General features: G+C 43.9%; 3 protein-coding genes across 7 annotated transcripts; 2 read left to right on the top strand and 1 right to left on the bottom strand.

Moving 5' to 3' along the window:
- The first annotated feature begins 3,655 nt into the window (after positions 1–3,655).
- Positions 3,656–5,896, top strand: foxr1 (forkhead box R1). The gene is made up of 6 exons (XM_062531142.1): positions 3,656–3,965; positions 4,060–4,161; positions 4,408–4,625; positions 4,964–5,250; positions 5,460–5,692; positions 5,815–5,896. Exons 1-6 carry the CDS (start codon positions 3,803–3,805, stop codon positions 5,841–5,843), a joined length of 1,032 nt encoding a protein of 343 aa, XP_062387126.1. The 5' UTR covers positions 3,656–3,802; the 3' UTR covers positions 5,844–5,896.
- Positions 5,897–8,591: 2,695 nt separating this feature from the next.
- On the bottom strand, positions 8,592–10,778 carry msrb1a (methionine sulfoxide reductase B1a). Its single transcript, XM_062532162.1, has 4 exons — positions 10,510–10,778; positions 9,973–10,115; positions 9,771–9,885; positions 8,592–9,284 (listed from the first exon to the last, which is right to left on the bottom strand). Exons 1-4 carry the CDS (start codon positions 10,562–10,564, stop codon positions 9,268–9,270), a joined length of 330 nt encoding a protein of 109 aa, XP_062388146.1. The 5' UTR covers positions 10,565–10,778; the 3' UTR covers positions 8,592–9,267.
- Positions 9,247–23,610, top strand: LOC134076880 (testis-expressed protein 2-like). Of its 5 annotated transcripts, none has more exons than XM_062532160.1 (12): positions 9,247–9,355; positions 14,243–15,704; positions 17,146–17,346; positions 17,606–17,909; positions 18,109–18,311; positions 18,835–18,984; positions 19,831–19,930; positions 20,780–20,912; positions 21,937–22,074; positions 22,246–22,455; positions 22,624–22,744; positions 23,053–23,610. In XM_062532160.1, the coding sequence occupies exons 2-12, from the start codon at positions 14,451–14,453 to the stop codon at positions 23,209–23,211; spliced, it is 2,973 nt and encodes a 990-aa protein (XP_062388144.1). In that variant the 5' UTR covers positions 9,247–9,355; positions 14,243–14,450; the 3' UTR covers positions 23,212–23,610. The 5 variants fall into 5 exon arrangements, with proteins under 5 accessions (XP_062388144.1, XP_062388141.1, XP_062388143.1 ...); XM_062532157.1 differs by having other exon boundaries at positions 9,266–9,483; XM_062532159.1 differs by having other exon boundaries at positions 9,266–9,483; positions 14,246–15,704.
- The last annotated feature ends 235 nt before the right edge of the window (positions 23,611–23,845 follow it).

Below are 23,845 nucleotides of genomic sequence, written 5' to 3' on the forward strand. Positions count from 1 at the left end.
CAGTCACAGGGGAGTATTACAGAAGGATCCAAAGGACTTGACATTCTCCTTGCCTGAGGCATCCCTGCCTCAACAAAGACAACTCTAATACTCTCTCAGGTCTAAACACACACACACACACACACACACACACACACACACACACACACACACCTCATGGTTGAGCCCAACCTACTGAATATCACATGGCTTGTAAGTGCAGGTCTCCCTCCACAGGAGTTTCAGGGTTAGTCGCTGAGAGTTGAGAGCCTGTGGGCATGATGTGGGGAGCAAAAACATAAAGCTGGAGTATTAAAGCCATCAGTCAGGAGTGGTGCCAACACCCCATCATTTCCCAGAGCTCCAGCGAGGCACACCTGTGTGTGCATACCAACACGTTACCTTACTGGAAAACAATGTGTTTGCTTGCTGAAATGTGTGCCTGCAATGTATTGTGTACATGAAAATGTCAAGAGGAAATGATGCGGGCATTTGATGACAGCTCCTATTGATGCTCGCTCTATAATCTAAACAAACCTGGCTATCCTTCCTCCAAGTTTGTTTGGCTGCATAGTTTGGAAAAATGGAGGACAATTTGATTCAAACAGGATCAGAAGGGGAAAAAAACCTGTAAAGGGGGGCCAAGCAGCGCCTGTTCAGACCTCCGTGGGGCTCTTAGCAAAATCCTGCTAAAGAGGCTCTCCTACATGAACTCCGGGCCGGGGGCCAAGATGTGAAAAAAAGTAGTCGCGTCTGACACCTCAGTGCTTCCAATACAATCATCCCACCCCATTTTGGATGTCTTTGGAAGTAACCAAATATACTTTTTTGCCCCATAAAGGGCTAAGGGAGAGAAAAATTATTGTGTGTGAATCACCTTCACAGCTTTGGGGGGTGAGGGCTGCTTGCCTTTGTCTGACTATTCTTTACTTGTCTGTAGGCTACTTGCCAAAGACGTGCATTGGACTGAATCCTCCTGATTCCTATAATTATAATATAAACTATAATTTAATTATATAAACTATAATTTTGATACTTCATATGATTCATTATGTGCATCTATTGTCCAGTATGCAGCACAGGAAATAAATAACAGAGGCCCATTTCCAGCAACCATTACTCCTGTGCAATGGTAGCTAATTGTGTTAAAGGGCTAACTGGTGATTAGAGAACCCTTATGCAATTATGTTAGCACAGCTGAGAACTGTTGTGCTGATTAGATAAGCTAACCTTCCATTACACTATTTGAGTATCTGGAGCATCAGCATTTGTGGGTTCGATTATACTCTCAAAATGGCCAGAAAAAGATAACTTTCTTCTGAAACTCGACAGTTTATTCTAGTGAAATGCTATTCCATGCAAGAAATTGCCAAGAAACTGAAGATTTCCTACAACAGTGTGCACTACTCCCTTCAGTGAAAAGCACAAATAGGCTCTAACCAGTTTAAAAAGAGAAGTGGGAGACTCCCGGTGCACAACTGAGGACAAGTACATCAGAGTCTCTAGTTTGAGAAATGGATGCCTCACAGGTCCTTTGCGGGTACCTAAATGGTACCCGCAAAACGCCAGTCTCAACGTCCAAGAGCCGACTCCGGGATGCTGCTGGCCTTCTAGGCAGAGTGGCACAGACAAAAGCCATATCTGAGACTGAGACTTGAGCCAATGAAAGGAAAAGATTTAGATGGACAAAAGGACAGACATTGGACAGAGGAAGATTGGCAAATCTGAGTTTGAGGTGGTTTGGATCAAACAGATGGACATTTGTGAGATGCAGAGCAAGTAAAAAGATGCTGTAGGAGGAGGAGAGTGAGTGGGAGATTAGTAATGTAAAACGAACTTTGAATAAGGAGGCTATCACTCTATTGTGCAATGCAATGCCATAGCCTGTGGACAGCGCTTGATTGGAGCCAGTTTCCTCCTACAACAGGACCCAATGACCCAAAGCACATGCACCTTCAAACTATGCAAGAACTATTTAGGGAAGACGCAGTCCACTGGCATGGTGGCCAGTGCCAGATCACCAGATCTCAACCCTATTGAGCTTTTGTGGGAGCAGTTTGACCTTATGGTATGTTAGACAGTGCCAATCAAGCCAATCCAACTTGGAGGTGCTTCAGGAAGCGTGGGGTGAAATTTCTTCAGACTACCTCAACAAATTGACGTCTAGAATGCGTCTGCAAGGCTGTGATACTGCAAATGGAGAATCCTTTGACGATAGCAAAGTTTGAAGATCAAAATGATTTTTTTCAAATAAAAATCATTATTTCTAACGTCTTGACTATGTTTGCTATTTATTTTGCAACTTATTTAATTAATAGAAGTGTGATTTTTCATGGAAAACACAAAATTGTCTGGGTGACCCCAAACCTTTGAACAGTAGCCTAGTGTGTACTGTCTTTATAATTTGAAGGTGCCCATAATGTCCAGTTATGTCCCCAGGTGCAAAGCCACGCAGGCTATAAAAGTCACTGACTGCTCCGGAGAGTTTGTAATGGTCATGTTGTCAGCTGAGACTGGACATGGCCCAAGCACACTTTTGTGGAAAACATAGTTGAAAGCCCAAAGTTGACAATAATTCAAACATTAATTTTATTACATTTATATTCATTTTATATATTGCTTTATTTTATTGTTACAGAGTATTATTTTGCACTGAATCATATATTACTTTATATTATTTGGTGCAGACTCTCTGCATACATGCCAGATATAGACCTTGTTAATTCTTGTTCAGCCTTTTTCCTCTTTGGTTCAATGACTCACGATTATATATTTCAAGTTGGTGAAAACAACTACTGGAACCAGCCAAAGGTAGCCAATTTTCTCCATCTCACACTTGGAAGCTCATGTGTTAGCGCCCTCTAAGACTTCGAAAGAAAACATTTTCACGTGCATGTACCTTGATCCCCCATATGTATTTCTCTTGATACTATATACAGTCATAGACGCATAGTCCAAACTGCACAGCCTGTTCACATGTGAACTCAGTCTGCAGGCAACTTTATTCACAGAGCACATCTGGGAGCGATCCCCCATAGCTCTACCCCCAGCCTACATGACCATCTGAAACATTGCAGTAGCCTATGAGTCATAAATGCTCATTTTCAATTTTATTTATATTTCTATGAATGAATCAGACTCGACCATTCACGCACTCTTCAGAATTTCCCATAAGCCATAAACATCTGGCGAGCAAGCTACAGTGGGGGTAGGGGAGAGTGTGCAAGTGGAGGAAAAGGCAGGAAAGCACACTCCATTCTTTGCTCATGTGGCAGAATGGATGGCGTCTCATCTAAACATGTCCGCTTCACTATGGCAGAAAAAAATACTCAAGAAAATAAGTACACTATTATTCTAGATCAGATTAGATGGGTAGTTGAATGAATTTGAAAGAAGTATGAGTGAGTAAGTTTGACACCAATGACTGCTGAAGTTCAGCTGCACTTTGCTATTTCATAAAATTTGGCCTACGTGTTTCTACTTTGGTCTTCGCGCTATACTGTAGGGGCCTACCATGCCGTCTCTGATTAAACTAGTCCCGTTAATCTTTACATTCTGTAGTAAGATATAACTTATTCAGACTTTTCCCATTAAAACTATAATTATCCAAAGCAAGATTCCCGAATGAGCAATTTGGCTTAAATAAATCAAGCTGTATTTGACGGGTTTGTTTTTCGCTACGTTTGCCCAGATAATTCAGTTGCAGGTGGTCCATATTATCGTCACCCTGTAGCATACAGGCTACCAATCTTGCACACCTGGCGAAGTTTAACCCATGTAGGCCCAGCTTGCCCACAGCCCCTTTACAATTAAAAAGGCCTGAATGTCTGTGGCAGAAAGCAATGTTCTTGCTAAATTGAAAACAATGTTTTTGCGCTTTGGAAATATAGATCGATTTCTTGACCTTCATTTGACAACTGGTCTGACAGACTGGGATATTAATGAAGAAATCAATCTTACCACAACCACAGATCAGTATCATCAAGGTAGGAAAATTAGAATTTCGGTATAAAATGCAATGGTTTTACTCTTGAAATGTAAGTTTGCAAGAGTTTATAGGATAGGAATATCTCCTTTTAGATGGTCAACGCAATGAGTATCTGATTCAGTGGCACTATGCAAGGATGTCACGGAGAACGTCATCAGCTGAAATTCCATGTCAGTATTCAAAGCAATCAGATGGTAAGTTGATAGATTATGTGTACAACTTTTCAGCTGCAGAAAAATGTTCATCATCATCATCATCATCAACAACAAAAAGTTTAAAGCTGACAGGTTGAAGAGCAGTAGCCTACACTAAAGTTGATATCAATGTATTTGTGTTGGGTTTCAAACGTGTCAATGGGTTATCCTCTTTGAAAGGGTAGGTTAACAGGATTATCACAAAACACTAAACTCAGTTTTATTTATATTTTTTTTTGTTGGCAGAAAATGACATTGAGCCAAATCTGTGGCTTATTGTAAACCCCAACTTGGTATGCCCCATGCATCCAAGCAGGCTAACTCCCACTAAGGCTTATGTGGGCACACCAAACATAGATCACCAATTCATCAACACTCACCTGCCATATGAGCCCCTGACTCCTGTCTCACCTGGGGATCTGAACAAGTCTCCAAGCGACACTTTCTTCACAAGTAAACACATGGTAAATGTATCACCGTAGAGTAAAGCCTATACCTTACACTGACAGACGTTGACAAGATTTGGGAAAGATTCTTGAAAGATTGTAGTCTTTTAACTAATGCCCCTCATTCAAGCTTTACTCAAAAGACTACAGAATCTTTCCCAAATCTTGTCAAAGTCTGTCAGTGTGTAAGTTATGCTGAAGTGTATTTTTGCTTGTTTCTGTGTTTACTAATACTTGACAAGTATGATCATCATATTGCAATTCAGGGGTTTGGACTCCTGATTACTGTACAAGACATGTGTCTGTGATAAATGGGTGCTATTGCATCACAAACAGTGAGTTAAAACTGCCCTCAGGTGTCTGACGACGAGTCGTCCGCAGAGCTGGAGATCTGCCGGAAGGTGAAGGTCACGAGGCAGTCCCGCGTGCCGAAGGAGGGCGAGCGGGCGCGTCGGACGGGCGCGACGAGGGGCCGGGGCCGAGGCAGACCGCCACGGCGCGTGCATAAAGACAGCGACAGTTTCGCGTTCAGAGCCTGGGCCTGGCCTCGGCCTCCGGTCAATTACTGCCTTCTCATCGCCATGGCCCTCGGCAGCAGTCGCACAGGAAGCCTAAACGTTCAGCAAATCTACAGTTTCACCAGGTGACTGGCACAAGTTGTTTCATTCACTGGTCCCCACTGAAATATCAGTCAAGGCTTAATTAAGAAGCTGTCATAAGGCTTATGCCAACCTCTGAAATCTGTGACTTTGAAGCAGTCATAATAAGGCTTATGCCAATTTCTGAAATCAGTGACTTTGTATTTTTTCTCCATGCAATAACTTGAAGTTTGATTCCCCCGTCGTGCTCCAGAGAGCACTTCCCCTTCTTTCAGACCGCTCCTGACGGCTGGAAGAACACCATCCGTCACAACCTGTGCTTCAGCACCAGCTTCAAAAAGACTCCGCAGCAGGTGTCCAGTGGGGGCGAGCGCAAGTCCTGCCTCTGGCACCTGACCTCAGACGGACGCATGCGCCATCGCAGCGAGATCCAAATGCTCTCGCATGATGCCATAGAACAGCTGACGAGAAGCATGAAATACCCAGGTGTGTGTGTGTTGTGTGTTGTGTGTTGTGTGTTGTGTGTGTGTGTGTGTGTGGGGGGGGGGTGTAATGTGCAGGTGCTGATCACATCACATCTAAAACATGCCCATTTTTTGTCTGTCTAGATTTGATCCAGGAACTGCTGGACCTCTAATCAACTTCACATAAACATTTCAGGAATAAAGGTGCTCTGTTGCAATCATCAAATATTGTTTTTGTTTTCTGCTTTCTAAGTTAAATGTGTGTATGAGTTTGAAATGCATGTATGAAAACTAACTAGCGGGAGTTACTACTCACACATCTAAACTTTACGAAAAAATCTGTATAAATCTGGATCGCTTACTGACCCTCACCCTCACTAACCCACACACTACACGTTACAACAAACCCGAAACTGAACAACCCCAGTCAGGTATTCTTTAAACAAATAGCATGTGGGATTTGACATTATTTAATCTGCTATTTTCAGTTCATGGTACCATATCCTACTACATCAGTAGGCAAGTGTGTCAAACATGACCATGATCATGGTGATCACTTTTGTTTATAAGACTTTATAACTGCATGAGTAATCACTTGGGAATGGGCATGGGGAACACAAAGACTGTTGAGAATTGTGCATGTCTCATCAAATTATTGATTGAAATGAATAATTGCTATACGTTTTTAATCTTCCTGCTGGATCAATTTTATGTGGTCCTTATCCTGTTCCATTGTCCTGGTTCATGTTTCAATCTGGTTTTGCTTTGAGAAGACAAAAGAGAGGAAGAAACTGTAAAACTCTCTCCGGCTCTGGTTTCCAGCTTTATGACCTTGATTCAATGTAGCTTTCAAGCTGGACAGTGCTGAAAAATCAATAGGAATAGCATGAAGAATTGAAAGGGCATTATGTTTATGTGATTCATTTTACAGCTTAAATGAAAGCATTTTTGCCCACATCTCAAAGGCAGAGACGAAAGCCAATATATACCAACGGAAGAGAGCATGACCATCTGTGGCTTGATAACTTTGAAGCCTTGAGCGGTGAAGTTACAAGAGGTCAAGTCTTTGTCTCTGTGTGATCTTCTGATGTGGAATTAAAGTGTGAGGACAGCCATCACAAATGAGAAACTTGATGTGCTTAAAATGTGTATTTTAAGTGCAAGGCATCAAGATTGGTGGTGGTGAATCAGTCCACTATAACATCCGATCGCTTATGTAGGCAGTGTGAGGGTTGGATTTCTGGCCTGAAGATGTATGTTCACACACACGTGGCAGTGCATATTCCCAGATGTTTGCATTGCTGATGTGCATACTGGATTTGAGTCACTGAAAACCCCCTGGGCATTGAATGTCTCGGTGCACCTCATTTCAAACTGTCTCTCAAAGGGCAACATATAAATACAATACATATACTGGAGACACTTTACCTGAATCCTGAGACAGCCTTAACAAGCAGTGTAGTTGACTTTCTAGGTTTTCTGCCGTAAGGAAATCACATTCTGTCTCAGTTTATGTGAACTGTTTACTGTTCCATTCATCAAGTAGGCAGAGACAGATGTTTGGCTCCAGTAAAAAGGCACCTTGAGTCGGCTCTCCTCCACACATGGACCACAGACCCCAAACACAACATCCACACAATGGGGCCATGGTGTGTGTGCGTGAGTGTGTGTGTCTGTGGTGTCCGTGTGCGTGAGAGATGAGCGATAGATGGATGGATGGAAGGGATGTGTTATGACACACAAATTTGACTAAGCTTTGTTCTGCAGCTAGAGGTTCAACTGAGGTATCTTTCCAAAAGGCACCAATTCCATGGAAAATGCTAATGGGTAGCATCAATAAAGCAATCTTGATCTTATAGGAACTAGCAGGCTTCAACAAGCTGAGCTAAGCTATTAAGACAACAATGTAATCTGATTCATTAATGTTATTAAAGCCATTTTTTTTTTTATTAAAATGAACATTTGTGAGGAAACTTGTTTTGGTGAGAGTGATTAGTAATTGTCAATCTTTACTCACTCATTTTGTTTACGACTCCGCATTACCCAAGTAATTCATTTTAAATTAGGCCTGTTCCTTTTGATTTTCTGTGCTAAAATATTTATCAATATGTTTTGTCGCATATAACCTTGGTGCATAATAGAAGACTACCCTACACTCCAACTTATGTTAGAGTCAAGTCTATTCTTATTTGCATACATCCGATGCATCTAGCCAGCAGCAGAAGTGAGTTACTGTAAATCCCTGTTATTTTGGTGATTTGCACATCAACTCAACTCAGCATTCAGTCATTCAGCACACCGCTCTTATTAATGAGGTGCAGATCCGCTTGACGAAAGCAATAGTATAAATATACAATGACACAATCAACATTCAATGCTGCAATGCTGTTCCCTCCAAACAGAAACAAACTGGAAGTATCTGTTGCACAGAGCCAAGAATTATCACCAGTCTCATATCTCAGTCTGCTATGTTGAAGTGATGGGTGGCAGTAAATTGTTTGTGGTCAACAGCACCACCAATAGGTAGAAACGAGTTCCTCACAATATCCTACATGCAATTCCAAATGTTGCTTTTTTAAGTGCTTGTAGTATGGGACTCTTTGACACTTTGACAACAAACCAAAGATCATTTTTAAAGACCATTTACTCTGTCTAAAATCTATCAACACAGAGTTGACTCAACACAGACTGTGGTCAGACATTCCAAAGTACAATCCCAACACAAACCAGATTAAATATGACCTTTTATCAGATATTGCCTTGATTTTAAAGGAAAAAACATGACACGCTGCAAATAATCAATCTACCACCAGTTTAAACTACACTGGACATTCCACGACATTTGGAACAAAAATAATGTGGATCTACATGGTATGCATAAGATATTTTTTTCCGAAGAAGGAATATTCTCCAAAATGTACTTTATATCTTGTGATTCAGTGTTTTATTGCAATACACATACTGTGAATACAGAAAAGTTATATCTTCATGAAATAAAACAGAAGGAGCAATCATACATTTTTCACAGGCATTGCTGATATCAAACTTCTGTCTACTTTGACTTAGGCATGAATTGTATCCATATATATTCTGCTTACACTTAATTAGTAAAGTGGTTCTTGTGAGTTATGGTTCATACATTTATGGTAATTGTTTTATTTTAATTGTCATTGATATTGCATAGATATTGTTATTATCACTATTTTCATGTAAGCCTAGTCTTATCAAATGGTATACTGTTTTTAACTATTGTATTGTTTTATTTTGTAAGTCGCTTTGGACAAAAGCATGTGCTAAATTCCATAACCATAATCAAACCTTCCAGTAATCTATGATATGATGCAATATGTAATGTCCACAATTTTTAACAAATCTTGAATGTGCAATTTGTGCGTGTTGACTGCTTGTTAGAGCCAGGTGTTTTTGGAGCATGGTGGCCCTGGATGGACAGTGAGACCACAGGTACATCTGTGTCCTGACCTTCCCGTTCTGGGCTTTAGATCAGCACACGTCATCAACAGGCCCCACTGCGCACCATGACTGCCCACCTCCGTTACATTCCTACCGTACGTTCACCACCTTCTCACACAGCTCGCCTTAATGACCGCCCGTGTCTGAAATGAGAGCAGGTGTATGGACAGGAAGATGGAAGTTTAAAATCAACCTGAATATAAACAAGGGCCAGGTACACATAGATCCGCATCCGTAATGACGTTCAGACTAGACTAGGCCTACATGCCAGACAGAGGATCTCTCTTTAATAATTTACATCAGGCTATTGATTGAAAGCTACTACCTGGAAGTAACTGGACTGTGAGTAAAATTCTGTGACAACTGCACTCCTTTAAGTGTCAAAACCACAGTTTTCTGAGAATGAAAACTATGCAGTTAATTTGCAGTAAAGGCAATATTTTTTTTAACTTTAGGCTACTGTCCCATATACAGTAACTGCAGTTATTGTTGACAGGGTTCTGGGATCACTACAAAGTGCAAGAACAATTATGACAATCATTAATTGTATTTCATGTTTTGTATTGCACTACAGAGAATGGAAATTGGCATATGAGATTAAACTATAACATGAATGACCAAACTCTCACCTTTAGGGACGAATTTCAGCGAGCTGCTGAATATTCAAAAGCGCGACTGTCCATGCCTGGGTCCGTCGTTCACGAATTCATGGCCCAGTCCATTTCCACACTTTCCACAACGAACCTAAGACATATTTCATGTTGGACGTATTGTAGCCTAAGCCGAGCTTCACATACTACAAGGCTACAAGGAAACAAGAAGGTTTCATACCTTAAATGCTCCCGGCCTTTCCTCTTTCTTCGAGACGCTATTCTCGTGAATAGTTTCAGTGAATGCTGGCCAGGGGGACGAATGATCGTATTTGGTCCTGCTAGAGAAGAGTTCGTGGCCACACTCTGAGCACACATACATACCTGAGCGAAAACACACAAAACGATGTAGATTGTAGAGCGACACAGAAATGCTATAGGCTATGACTCTGCAGAACTGAGGTTCATGTCAAGGAAGCCTTGACTTCCAATACTTTGAATTCCAATAAAGTCATGCGCATATCCAAACAAGGGAGAGGATGAACTGTATATGTCGTGTCTAGAAGCACTCGTGTATTTGTTCATCTTTAATAGCACACAACAGCTAATTGAGGAATACTTTCCAACTCTGATTCAAGTTGAATAACAGGCTGGACAGGCTTGAGTGTTGTAAAATAGAAGGTTACGCAAACAGCTTCCATAACATATTCTCAACAACACCAAAGAGTTCACTCAACTTCAGTTGCTCACGTTGCAGGGCTATTGCTACTGTACTTACCACTTTCAAAGTGATCTTTAAAGATTTCACCACCAGAAAATGTGCAAAAAGACATACTTCCAGAGATTATCAAATCAAATTTCACCGTTAAAAGCTCAAGCAGAAGAGAGGAAGAACGACACCACCAGCCGTTTCGTTAATCTCTCCGGTTTTAGCCAGGAATTCACTCTGCGCGCATGACCAACATGGAAGTAGAGTTGCCCACAAGATGGCAGTGCGGATATAGCATTCAGTTTTCCCCCCATAATTTGTCGTGAATGACAAAAAAATCATAAATTACTTGCCCACAAATTAATTATAAATTACGAAAATGTCTCGAATAGCCCAACATATTGAGACTCTGAATAAGATATAGTCAAACGTAGTGGGAGAAACAATAGGCCTATAATAACGGAATATCAGGAGACATACTTTGACCTGGACCTTCAATGACGAAACACATGAATAATTATCCAATTTAGAGGTAGGCCTAGAGTGCAGTAAAGTAGTTTGTTGAATGAATGCATCCTAATAATTAAATAATCCAGTAGGCATAGTCATCTAGTCTTTTTTCTCAGTCTTTCACTCATGATCCACTTGCAAGCTAGTCTGAAGAGCAAAACAAATACAACTTATACCTAAGATATCTATTATATCACTGAAGTCATCCCCTCCGTTGAGAGGCTTACTCACTGGCTGTATTGTAAGCCAAAATCAGCACTTCTGCTAAAGCCTAATGCTACACCTTGAGTGCAGCAGGGATCTCTTGCTGACTATAAGAGCCTGTTGATGTACGTGGGTGATATGCAGTGCCGGTGCGCCTCGGGGCAATGAATCATTAAACTCCAGTGAAGCTTAATTGGAATCTACAGGAGTCGCATGTTGGTGCAGGGATATCTGCAGTGCGATTTCAGCAGGTGTGGGACATTACAACTTTGCACTACATGATTTATTTATTTATTTTTATTTAAAATGTTTTAATGCAGTCCTTCACTTATTGTCAGCGTTCTGAGATGGCCTGGTCGCGGGCAGTCTCAATGATGTGATTCATTGTCTTGCTAGATCATATCCATGTTTGAAATATCAACATAGCGATATGTCTACTCTAAAATGTAAATGTACTGGCCCATTAAAGCGACCCTCTCCCCACTTGGAAAAAAAGATTTGTCGGAACTACGAAAACTGCAGCCTCAGATCATTCAACCTGACACGATTTCTGACATCGATTTATATAATTCATTCATCTGTACAGTTCGCTGCGTGGGCATATGCCATCTAACAATCAACACATTGCGCCAAACCGGTCGCGCTGTCAGGTTTGGAAATGTCCAGAAAGGAAGTAATTCTGACGGCGGTGATTTAATCCGGATTAGTGTGCGATGCTGCAGCCCTGGCAATTAGATCGACTCGGTCCCGCTAGGAGAAGCAAGAGAGGCAGCACAGTGTTGCACTGTTTACATCTCTCCGCCACGAGACTTGCCTGGGATGGTTGTGTTGTTTGTGCTTTTTAGGTAAGGCGTAATGTCGCGTCTGTTGGTTGCATGTTGACCTTCATTTAGTGCGTAAGCGTGTTTAAAAAGTTTAAAATCACCACCGGCTTGCCGCTTTACTGCAGAGGATCTACATTTCTGTGCGGGGATCAAAAACACTCCCCGGACTGCTGCATTGGATACCCTATGTCGACGTGCGTTTTAAAGCTGTAGGCGAAGCGATCAGGATAGTTCTGCAGTATTTTTGAGCATCTGTCCCAACATGCTCTTGTAACAGCAGAGATGTCAAAGTTCCGGTGAGTATGAGCAGGATGGTGAGTGACCATCATTTCTAACGTTGCCATGTCTGCGACGGCAGTGTCTGGACAACATACTATTCTATTCATACTATACTGTTACTGTAGACTGACATTTCTAACTCATGGAGTGTGTGTGTGTACATTTTAATGTAGCCCAGTGAATTTCATAAAGCATTTGTATATATGTATTTTCTTACCATTTATAACTGCCCATTGTTGTTATCTTGTTGTTATAAAAAATATTCCAAAGCAAATAGTCCAGAGTAGCACTTTGTAAGATTGTAAGATTATCTTAATTATAGTTAATATATACAAGTAATTTATGACATGAAAGAAACAAACTGCGATGTGTCTAGGATATTGCAGAGTAGCCTATGACCATGGCATGCAGGGAGGATAGACTGTCTGGACACCGACTAGTCAAGCGAATAGATATATAACAACACCAGTGGCCAGTGGGACCGGTTGCACTGTCCGGCCAATCAGAATGGACAAAAAACAATTCTTATCTTCAAGACTCAAATGCTACATGGTTATTTGCATGCATATAGCTTGCACTGCATTGACCTTTCGCAGGTCCAGTCTTTGTTCAGTGATTAGAGCTGCTTTCTGACCTAGTGACAGTGGACAACGCAACGTACAAATGTGTCTGCTCCAGGTACCTTACAATAGGCCCTGCTTAGTTCCTCTGTCCCTGTGCACAGTAAGCCTATTAAAGTCAGTCCTGCTCAGGCTTACCTCACCTGACATAAACCCTCTGCCTATTTACTTGACCCCTCCCCTAGAGAATGGTCGCCGCTAAAGCAACAGCCAATCAGGGCCAGTGCAGTCTGACGTGACAATGTCATAAACATGCTGACAAGTGTCACTTGCTTTGAATAATCAATTAATGAACTAGAACTAGCCAATTTGTTTGTTTAAACACACCGGTTAATGTGCACTCATTTTGTTCACAACAATTCAGACATACACACAGTTAAATGCCAAGTGCTGATGCTGTGTTTCCCAGAAAGATACCTTGAAAGTGACTTTTTGCTTCATGTGCATAATTACATAGCGTGCTGGTTTGTTGGCTGTGGTGCTGACTGGTACTTACTCTGGTTGTGTGTGTGTGTGTGTGTGTGTGTGTGTGTGTGTGTGTGTGTGTGTGTGTGTGTGTGTGTGTGTGTGTGTGTGTGTAAGGCAGACTACTTAGCAGTCTGCAGGTGTTTACCCTAGCATGAGTATGCATGGGATGCTGCACTGAATAGAGAGAGAGCATGAGAAAGAGAGATAGATAGAAAGAGAGAGATACATTTGTTGGTACATTTGTTTGAAATGGAATGTTGATTCTTCCATAATCCTCTACCTAACTGTAATATTGAGGCTTGTCTTTTGTGTAATCATGCTTTGGTTGTGTTTTTAGATTAAAACAAAGGACTGATAGATCAGGGTTTACATGTACGTTTCTTCAGGGTAATCTGTCAGCCAGAATCACATCACTGTGCCCTCCAAGAGATTCACATGAAAATGTACAAGTTGAAATGGCAGTGGAATCCTGTTGTCATATCAAATAAAGTGACAGACACACACATCATCCAAAGTAGCATTTCATGTAAAGTTTTCAAGGAAGCCCTTCATGATTATTGAAATTATCCACTGTGAAACGTTGGTGTCGGTTGACTCAATGGAGGATCAATGGAGGAATCTGCCAGAGAATGTGTAGACTCTACTGTGTAATAATATTTTGTGGTGTTTATGAATTGTGAAAATATTGTGAGGATACCATACTTCCAGACCAATAGAAGCATTAGCAGTGAATACCTCAGGAAATGAAATGACCACCTGCTGGAGGCTGTTTTATCGACATCTGATTGTCACTGCCACATCAGTCATGTCTGAAGAGACCTGTGTCCTGTCAAAGTGATGAGATGTTTGTATCCACTGCATTCACTCATTCCAAATATTTGTGTTGTCTTTGTTTAGCAGGTGCACTTGTTTTGTTGTCTGGGGATGAATGTCTCCAGTGTGCAGGAGAATGAAGCAGACTCCATGTGACCGTAAAGTAACAGCCCATGACTCTGAGTGTCATGTGTCAAGTTCAGTCTCTTGCCTCCCTGGAACTCTGTCCACCCGGTGGCCCGAGGCGCCCTAAGATCTAGAGGCAGGGCAGTAAAAAGGGGAGTGCAGCAGCATGGAAGACAGTGAACTCGTTTTGTCCCTGGATCGTGATGAAGAAGGCCCCTCTGTGTCCTTCTCCAAGGAGAGACAGCGCGCCACAGCCGAAGACACTGGCCAGCGGTCCCGCGGCTTCCGCGTGCCCCGGTCCCCCTCCAGCCCCGATCTCTCCATCTCCGGCCCGGGGTTCCTCTCCAACCTGGTGAAGTCCTCTTCCTCCGACATCGAGACGTCCCAGCAGGCTCCGGACGCCGTTCGGTCCAAGCCTCTGCTCAACCTGGTCAAGTCTCTTTCATCGGAGATCTCCCACAGCGACTCCGAGCCCGCCGCTCTATCCAAGTCGGACTCCAAGCTGCACCACCCTGCGCAGCCCTGGAAGCAGCTCATCCTCAGCCAACCGGCTCCGAGAGTTGCTCAGGCAGACGTACCCCCGGGAGGGGACCCGCTGACGCACATGGAGGATCCCTGCTCCCCTGGCAGCCTTTCGCCCACAGAGGCCGGCGGCAGGAGCAGTTCGATCATCGCCGAGCTGGAGGACACCCGGCGCAAGTTCTCGGAGGCCATGCAGGAGCCCTTCAACATGTTCAGCAAGATGATGGGAGACGAGGGCAGCCCCAAGCAGAAGGCCGGCGGTGACTCACCCAGCTCCCAGGGCGGCGGCGGCGGGGGAGTAAACATTCCGGCGAAGGGTGAAGATGCAGGTGGAGGACAGAAAGAGGCAGGAAGTGGAAGCCCACTAGCGGTGTTCGACACGCCACGCAGAAAGCTCTGGATGGCGCCGGTGGACCCCAGCCAGTCCCCGGAGGTCCTCCGCAGCAGCAGCAAACAGATGGGCGGCAAGGACATCCGCTATGAGATCTGTACCTTTGGAGATGTAATGCAAGTGGTAGAAGTCCAGGGGAGTCCCAAAGCAGGTGGCAGTGGAAAGCAATCCCAGTCTCAGCCCCAGCCCCAGGCCAGACCTCAGCCGCAACCGCCTCTGGTCCCTCTGGTCCCTCTACGGCAATTCTCTACCTGGCCCTTCCGCTGGTTCTTCTGTGTGGGATTCCTGGTGTACACCTTCTTCGTGGTGCCTCTGCCCTCTTACCTGACAGGGCTGTCCCTTGGGATCGCCTGTGGGTTCATGATGGGCCTATGGGCAGTGATGTTCCTGGCTCCAAAGCGGCCAGTCAGACGGACGCCGCTGCCGCAGCAAGCCCCGCCTTCACCGGACGACAGCATGCCCACAGAGTCCCTCAGTAAGACCCATACGGATCAAGGACTGCTACAGGTTAGTGTATGACAGTAATGTATTAATGCTCTGTGCCTTTTGCTGTCAGCACACATTAATCTGATGGATGGACTTTCTGGAAAAGGCTCAGGATTATCCGCAAACAGTTAGCATAAATGAATATGTCTGGTCTAAATTTCAGCAAGCTGTAGTGTCTGCATTTCTGCCTTCTTCGTACGGCAGTTTTGGAATGAATCTGTGCATCTACTTAATTCTGTCAGTATTGGGTCAGATGCTGATTAGTGCTGAAATCAGCCCCAGCTAAATGCACAGTGCCTCTTGGGCCTGTGGTGTGTGATTCATCTTTCTTGAGCTTTCCCTCTCTGAGAAGAACATTTATCCCCTGAAGGTCTCAATTTCCTCAACCATTTCCTGTTTAAAGTCTTTTTATCAGTAGAATGTTATATGTCTGAGTGCAAAGATGAAACGCAGCAGCAGCAGCAGCAGTGTCCCAACCCATGGTGTTTACCAGCCATTCTCTTCCCCTGATGTAAACATTGAGGAGCTGGTCCCAGATCAGAACTGCTGCATGTGCATTTTCCTGTCAGCATTCCTCAAATTACTACCCCCCACCCTCTCTCCTCTAGGGCAGAGGCCAGCTTTTTAGAGTGATTAGTGCTATCTGCCAAGATGGCAAACTAGAATCTGCTGAAGGTCTACTGGACATTCTAGAACAACATTAGCACGCAAACAGCCCTGTTGTTCTACGTGTCCTCTGAAATAAGATCAACACCAAATGGAATGATTAACCTTCCCTCTCCAAGTTCAATTAGGGATTTTCATTGCCTTTAAGTCAATTAGTTACCAATGAGCTAAGAAAAACTATTGGAACACTATGGGATTTTAGGCTCCGACACAGACCTACGGACAGACACAACAATGTCTCCGGGCTTTGAGTACTCTGCATATCTGAGCACAAAAGGTGTTTCATGTTATGCTTTACACTTCCAGACAGTGTTGTATGCTTGCACTAAACAGACATCAGATGCACATTGAAGGTGATAGTAGAGGACACATGTGGTCTCTTTCATTAAGATAATGTGAAATGGATCATCCCTTTGTTCCCCGGGTCCTATGTTCACCGGTTTCCCCCAAAAGGGTCCTATGTTCCCCAGTCGCAATACATCCCGGGTACATTGGATCCTTTTTTGGAAAAGTGGGGAATATAGGACCCTTTAAAAAAAATTTTTAAAGGGTCTTATGTTCCCCAGTCTCATACAAAGTGGGGAACATAGGACCCGGGGGGAACATAGGTATGCTCCCATTTCAACAGGGAACAGTAACTTATCATTTGTCATGCTATATACTGTGTCAAGGTCTCCTGAAGCTGCTGAACAGAATGTAAATGAATGTAAAAAAATGCTAGTTCTGCTGACCCTATGCTTCATTGTAGCAATGTCCTGATGTGAACTCTAAAGTTGGTCTCTGTTTTGGGGTGCAGGCTTGGATGAATGCAATGGATGCCTATGACCCAGAGACATATCAGTCTTCACTCACTCACTCTGTATATGCCACGCTGGAGGGCTCGTGTCTGTGTTTGTCCTACCCGCGCACCAACATCCCCCGCAGGGCAACCTTCAACGAACCCCTCCATGAGGCAGTGTTCACTCACACACGTACATTCCAGCTGACCAATAGCAAGGTGAGGCCACGCTTTTGCTATTGCCTCTTGTGACATGGACTGGATTCAGCTAATTTCAGAATTACACTCAGTATTCAGCTAATTTGTTCGTTTTTCAATAACATATCCAAGATTCAACTGATTTTAGCCTAACATGCTGAACTCAGTTACCAATTTGAGCAATATTCACCATAGCTACAGTACATTCAATGTAGTCATTTGCTTTAATGTGTCATCTCATATATTGCTCTGCTTGCCATTTTCCTTGTGGGCTCACCAGGTCTTTCTGTTGCCCTCTGCCCTGGCTCGCAAGCGAATCTGGAACAAGAAATATCCCATCTGCATCATCCTAGCAGAGGGAGCAGAGGGCAGAGAGGAGGGCACGGAAGGGGCAGCCATGGAGGGGGAGGAAGAGGACAAAGGAGATAAGCATCCACTACTATCGAACTCCGAGTGTGATCTGCCCACCACACTCTACCTCTTCGGTCGCACAGGAAGAGAAAAAGAAGAGTGGTTTCAGCACTTCCTATCAGCGTCCAAAGGAGACATCCAGGGCAAGCTCCGTCGGGATGAATCACAGACTGGTGCGTGCTGGTAGACTGAGTAGAGAGACTCCCAAACAGCATGTGCATGACTGGATAATATCATGATAAAAAGGACAACCTGGATTATCTTTGTTGTCCTGACACTGAAGAGTCAATCTTGCTACTGTATGTTCTGATAAATCTACCCCCTTACTCTTTTCTCCAGTCCAATGACTTCTCTTTTCTTGGCTTCTTTTAGAGGTGTGTAGTGGTGGTGGATCAAGCCAGGGCAGCACCGAGGAGCTGTCCTCCCTGCTGGGCCTGAAGGAGGTCTCCGGTGCCATGCGAGAGAAGGTTCTGCTGGACTACGACTCCTACATGGCCCACTTTGTGTGCAGAAGTGGCAGCCCAACTCCCAGCCCCAGCCACAGCGGCTCAGGAAGCCCTCAGATCAGGAAGAGGGTGGGCATGATTTATCCAGATTATTCCAAAATCGCATAATACTGTTACTGTCAGAGCATTTAGTATGATGCCATGACTAATATGATGTTGACGTGGTGCTGGCGTTACAAGTTTATTTGAAGAATGATAATGGTCTAATTTGAAAATGCTTGCATCTACCTCATCGTATGGGGTGTTATAAATATTAACCAGCATGAATTAATGAAATAAAGAAGTCCTCTCTGCAGCTGAATCATCACTTACATGGGAAAATTCTCCTCAGCATAGCCTGCTTACAGAGATGAATTGCTGTGCTAAATTTAGCATGTGAGCCATCAGAGTCTGGACTAGCTTTGAAAGTTTAGCGTATTAGAGACTTGTGTCTGCCCTCTGGGTCTTAACTACAATATACATTTCAGCTTCAAAAGAGACAAAATTAGAATATAAAATCCTAACAAATCAGGGTAGATTGATAACCGTACACTGACAACCCTAAGACAGGTCTCAATATTCATGTGCATGGTGTCTTTTGTTTCTTGAGCAGTTCTCCAGCGACCCTGGTCTGGGCCCTGGTGAATTAGAGCCCGCCTGGGTCAACGCCTTGCTGGGGAGGATATTCTGGGACTTCCTACGAGAGCGCTACTGGGCCGACCTGGTCGCCCACAAGGTCCAGAAGAAGCTTACCAAGATCAGGGTGAGAGAGCAGTCGCCACACAAGAGCCACATTAGAGCATATCGTCTGCTGATTTCATAGTGAAGTTATGCTTCATTTGTGTGGCAGTAGCTGATGTTCACAGTATTGAGTGAATGACAATCTCCTAGTGTAGCACCGTTTGGCCACATCCTTTCGTTCACCAGGTTAAACTATGATAATAGGCACAGTCCCAAGCACGCCACTGGCTTTTGTATAGCAGCCAGAACTGAAGGTCAGTGCAGCTCAAATTGCCCTATAGAGACTTCTGTTCCATCAGGCACGCACAAGGGAAGTCATCAGCAATTTGAGGTGACGGTGACATTGTCACTGGAGAGCACACATTTTTGTGATGAAGTACTCCACTGTAGCCTTGAGGAAGAGGAGAGGAGAAAGGTCTATTGCTTCTGTGTCATTTGCTGTGGTTCTTTTTACAAAGATCTGCATGAGTCAGCTGCCTGTGAGTCCTCAGCTACAGGACCGCTGGCTATATTATGTTGCCCTGATCTGAAACTTTGCTAGATAAGAGGTTTGGATGTGTTAAATTTACAGGTGCTTATGTGGTATCGTCTTTATGTTATCATCTTTATTTCATCACCATATTTCTGTGCTGCTATAACCTCACGTAAAATCAGATGATATCAACAGATCATTTATGCAATGTGAAGAGACACCCTATTAGACACTCTTGCCTCCTCATCAGTTTCTCTCAACAGACTTATCATACTGTATATTCAAGCTGTCATCTCTCTCTCTGTCACCACTCTTGTTATTTGTATGTTGACAAACTACTTTCATGGTAACACTACAATTGTTTTTAAATTCAGAAAAATGTTTGTCCCTTTGCAGTTGCCGTACTTCATGAATGAGCTTACACTGGCTGAGCTGGATATGGGGACCTGCCTGCCTCAGGTGTTGAGCACCTCCAAGCCGTCAGTGGACCACAGAGGTGAGTGGATATCCGTATACTCATACATCATATCATATCATATCAGATCATATCATATCATACCATACACTGTATAGCATTTTCAATGTATAGCTTTACACTACAGTAAATAAGCAAGTACAGCACAGCACGTTCGTGTTTCAATACAAGGACATTATTTCATTTTCATCATGTAAATAGACTTCATCTGTTGGAGCCCCGTAGCAGTATTCTAGGCAGGCGATGTGAAGGCCAGTCTAGTCATCACCAGTTTCCACCCGTCCGCCACACTCACTGTCGCTCATGTCACGTCAACAGACCCTCTTTAATCTCATTTAGGGATTAGATGGCTCTTTAATGCAGGCCTATTGTTGCTTGACAATGGGCCTCGGTAATCTACTTACACTCCCTCATTTAATCTCGTAATGAGCTGGATATGTCCCATACTTAACTGGGGGTTTTTTTGCATGAATTAATTCCAAATTGTTTTTGTTCAGTTAAATCGTAACAACAAAATGAAACAAAATGATGTCACAGTAAAATTTTAGTTTTAAGTTTCTTTTTTATATATTAAGTAATTACAAATGTAAACCAGTGTAATGTCACATGTGAGTCACTGACATTTTCTACAAATCAGGCCAACACAAGCATGTCTCTGTAAAAAAATATGGAAGTGTGTTTATAATGTAGCTTGTTCAAAGGAATCACCTAAATACATGACCTACTGCAACATGGGTGTGTTCCAACAGTTGCTTTAGTTGCTTTAGTTCGTAATAAACGACCACTCATAAAACATCTACATTTAAGTATTCAAAATGTTGTCATGCCCAGTCCTTACCCTCTCTCTCTTTCTCTCTCTCCCACTCTTAGGACTCTGGCTTGAGATGGAGATAGTCTATGCTGGTTCTCTGCAAATGACCTTAGAAACCAAGATGAACCTGTGCAAGTTGGGCAGAGAAAGTGTGAGTGAGGCCGATGCCATCCCGGAGACAAGTCATTTGAGGTACAGTATGTGGTGTGTGTGAAAACACTGCTGAGCAAACTTGCCATTGTGTTCCCCAGTAGTGCTCACCAGACTTGACCTGGAGAAAGTTAGGGACGAGCAAAGACATGTCAACTTCCTCTTTATCAAGCAACCTTCATCTTACTTGTTCCCGACCCGAGGCATGATCTGATTTCAGCACAGCGTCACCTACACTCCTGCAGTGATTACCTAAGTGCAGTGTATGTGTGTTCCTGCATGGCAGTATGCCCATGTTTGTGTGCGTAGGTGCATGTGTGTGTGTGTGTGTGTGTGTGTGTGTATGTGTGTGCACACGTGTGTGTGTATGTTTCGATATGCAGTACATGTATGAAACCGGGCAGGGACTTGTAGGCCCCCCCATTCTCCTCCTTTGCGGTGAGCTTTGGAAGGTAGCCAGCCGCAGCAAAAGCACAAGGACACTAGGACAGTGATCAATGGCAAGGACGGAGTCCAAGAAGGAGAAGTCCTTCCACTCCCCACTACCCGTCCCTGCTCGATCCTCTCCCTGTGCCTCTGAACGCACACCAGGGACAAACTGCTCTTCCAAATCGCTCTTCTTACCCTGCCACCAACTCCTCCTGTCTCATTGTCAGGGAGCCCTTTTTTTTAGACTATTGGAGGACTTTGCTTTGTAATTGGAACAAGAGTGTCACTCGGTAGATCAAATTCAGTGATTCAAGCAAAAAAGCTACAAACTACAGTTCTCTCACACAAGCTTAGTAAGTGGATCACAGATATGTATTTCACGACTGTTATCATTGCCAGCACTATGTGAGGTCTCATCCCTCGTAAGGAACGTGTGTGTCTGTGAGGGTGTGTGTGTGTGTGTGTATGTGTGTCTGCACGCACGCATGTGAGTGTGTGTCTGTGTGTGTGTGTGTGTGTGTGTGTGTGTGTGTGTGTGTGTGTGTGTGTGTGTGTGTGTGTGTGTGTGTGTGTGTGTGTGTGTGTGTGTGTGTGTGTGTGTACTGCCCCACTAATGGGCTCTCTCTCCCGCTGCCAGCTCTAATCCCCGGCTGTCTGTGTTAGCCGACAGCGACGAAGAGTCCTCCAGCGCTGGCTCCTCTGATGAAGAGGAAGTCATGCCAGCTGAGCCCCAGGGAACTCTGGGAGATAAGGGCACCCCCCCAGGTGCAGACGGGTAATTATCCACTTGACCTCCTGTTGATTCCCAAGTACGCCAGAGGGGTAGACTGCAATGGAGAGCTTCTTTTGTGCAACAACAACTAGGGACAATTGGAAATAAATGTGATTGGATGAACACAGTTAGATTTGTTGTGAAGTCTTTGTCACTGTTGTCGGCACCATACAGCCATGCAGGGGGAAGCACAGGCAGGAGGTTCCTGCGCTTTGTGGACAAGATTGCCAAATCCAAGTACTTCCAGAAAGCCACCGAAAATGAGTACATCAAAAAGAAGATCGCAGAGGTCTCAAACACGCCGCTACTCCTCACGGTGGAGGTCCTAGAACTGTCAGGAACCCTGGCTGTCAACATTCCTCCTCCCCCTACTGACAGAATATGGTACAGTCTCAGTGTTGGCGTGACACGAAACAAAATAATAGATATGTACTAGTATCTTAAGGTCTGTTTCTAATATTCATTTGAGATCATGTGGGATTCTATCCAAATTTGTGTGTGTGTGTGTATGTGTGTGTGTGTGTGTGTGTGTGTGTGTGTGTGTGTACACAGGTATAGTTTCCGCGTGCCTCCCCGACTGGACCTGCGTGTGCGTCCGATGCTGGGGGAGAGAGAGGTCACTTTCACTCACGTCACTGAGTGGATTGAGAGGAAGCTACAGTGTGAATTTCAGGTCAGTCCAACTCCTCTCACCTCACAGACACCCACCAGCATCACGCCCTCAACATCACTTTACCCCCAGCACCAAAGCCCCCTCATCAGAATGTTCATTATCAGTTGTTCAAGTTGGTCTATAAGAATAAAGTGTCTAGATTAGCAGATATTTATTCTGATTTAGCAGCATATGTACAACTATTGGTTTGGAAAGAAGTGTCTTGTTTAGTTTAAAATAAATTATTCTCTGTACTGCTTCCTTTGGGAGACTCCCTCCTATTGTCACTCTCTCTCACCTCAATTTCTCGCTTCTGTCACACAATCCAGAAAGTCTTCGTCATGCCAAACATGGACGACCTCTATTTGCCTCTCATGACCCCTGCAGTGGACAATCCTCCAGCATCCCACGATTCCACATCCCAGTGCTCCCATAAGTCATCGGTGGACTTGCAGGGCAGCAGGGAGGACAGCTTCGGCTCGGAGTGAGATGGACAGATGAGCACTCGTTAAAAATGAAGTGACCAGTGCCACTGGCTGAGGGCTGCAATGTCTGCAGGTTTTCTCTAGAACCTGCTGGTGAAAGGGCTTGAACTTTGATGACCATGTACTGACTGACTGAATGGTTGGTTCATAAAGACAGAGTTGGGGTCACTGGGACCTGTCAGGAATGGTCGTCTTGTGTCCAGCAGAGGGCGGAGAAGAGCACTTTTATTCCCTGTTTGCCCCCTTGGTTTCGTCGAGAGCCAGCTTGCAGATCTGCATGCCATTTGTACCGCCTGACTAGTCTGTTGTGTGTAACAGGCGAAATGTGAATGACGTGTATAAGTGTACATTCTGGGATGTATCTTGTTGATGACTATGTTCAATAAATGATTTTCCATGGCAGTGTTTCCATTATTTAGGCATGCCTGGCGCTCAGGGCAACAGAGAACTCCTTAGTGAGCTGAGGCATTGGCAGATGAAAGCAGTAGTAGTATAGAGATTTGGTCTAAAATAATCACACGTTCACTCACTAGCTAAAAGTCAAGACTTGGTAGTATATATTTAAGCTGTTCTTAAATTCCTGCAGGATATTAGAACAGTATTGCAATATGCCAACAAAATGAATTGGGAGATAGGG

Source organism: Sardina pilchardus, chromosome 3 (assembly GCF_963854185.1).
Source record: "Sardina pilchardus chromosome 3, fSarPil1.1, whole genome shotgun sequence".
Classification (NCBI taxonomy): Eukaryota; Metazoa; Chordata; class Actinopteri; order Clupeiformes; family Clupeidae; genus Sardina; species Sardina pilchardus.

Coding starts and splice junctions, on each gene's coding strand:
- foxr1 (XM_062531142.1), top strand. CDS start 3,803: ATGTCTGTGGCAGAAAGCAATGTTCTTGCTAAATTGAAAACAATGTTT. Junction 4,162..4,407: donor GTATTCAAAGCAATCAGATG/GTAAGTTGATAG, acceptor TTTTGTTGGCAG/AAAATGACATTGAGCCAAAT. Junction 5,251..5,459: donor CAAATCTACAGTTTCACCAG/GTGACTGGCACA, acceptor GTCGTGCTCCAG/AGAGCACTTCCCCTTCTTTC.
- LOC134076880 (XM_062532160.1), top strand. CDS start 14,451: ATGGAAGACAGTGAACTCGTTTTGTCCCTGGATCGTGATGAAGAAGGC. Junction 20,913..21,936: donor CCGGAGACAAGTCATTTGAG/GTACAGTATGTG, acceptor TCCCGCTGCCAG/CTCTAATCCCCGGCTGTCTG. Junction 22,075..22,245: donor ACCCCCCCAGGTGCAGACGG/GTAATTATCCAC, acceptor GGCACCATACAG/CCATGCAGGGGGAAGCACAG.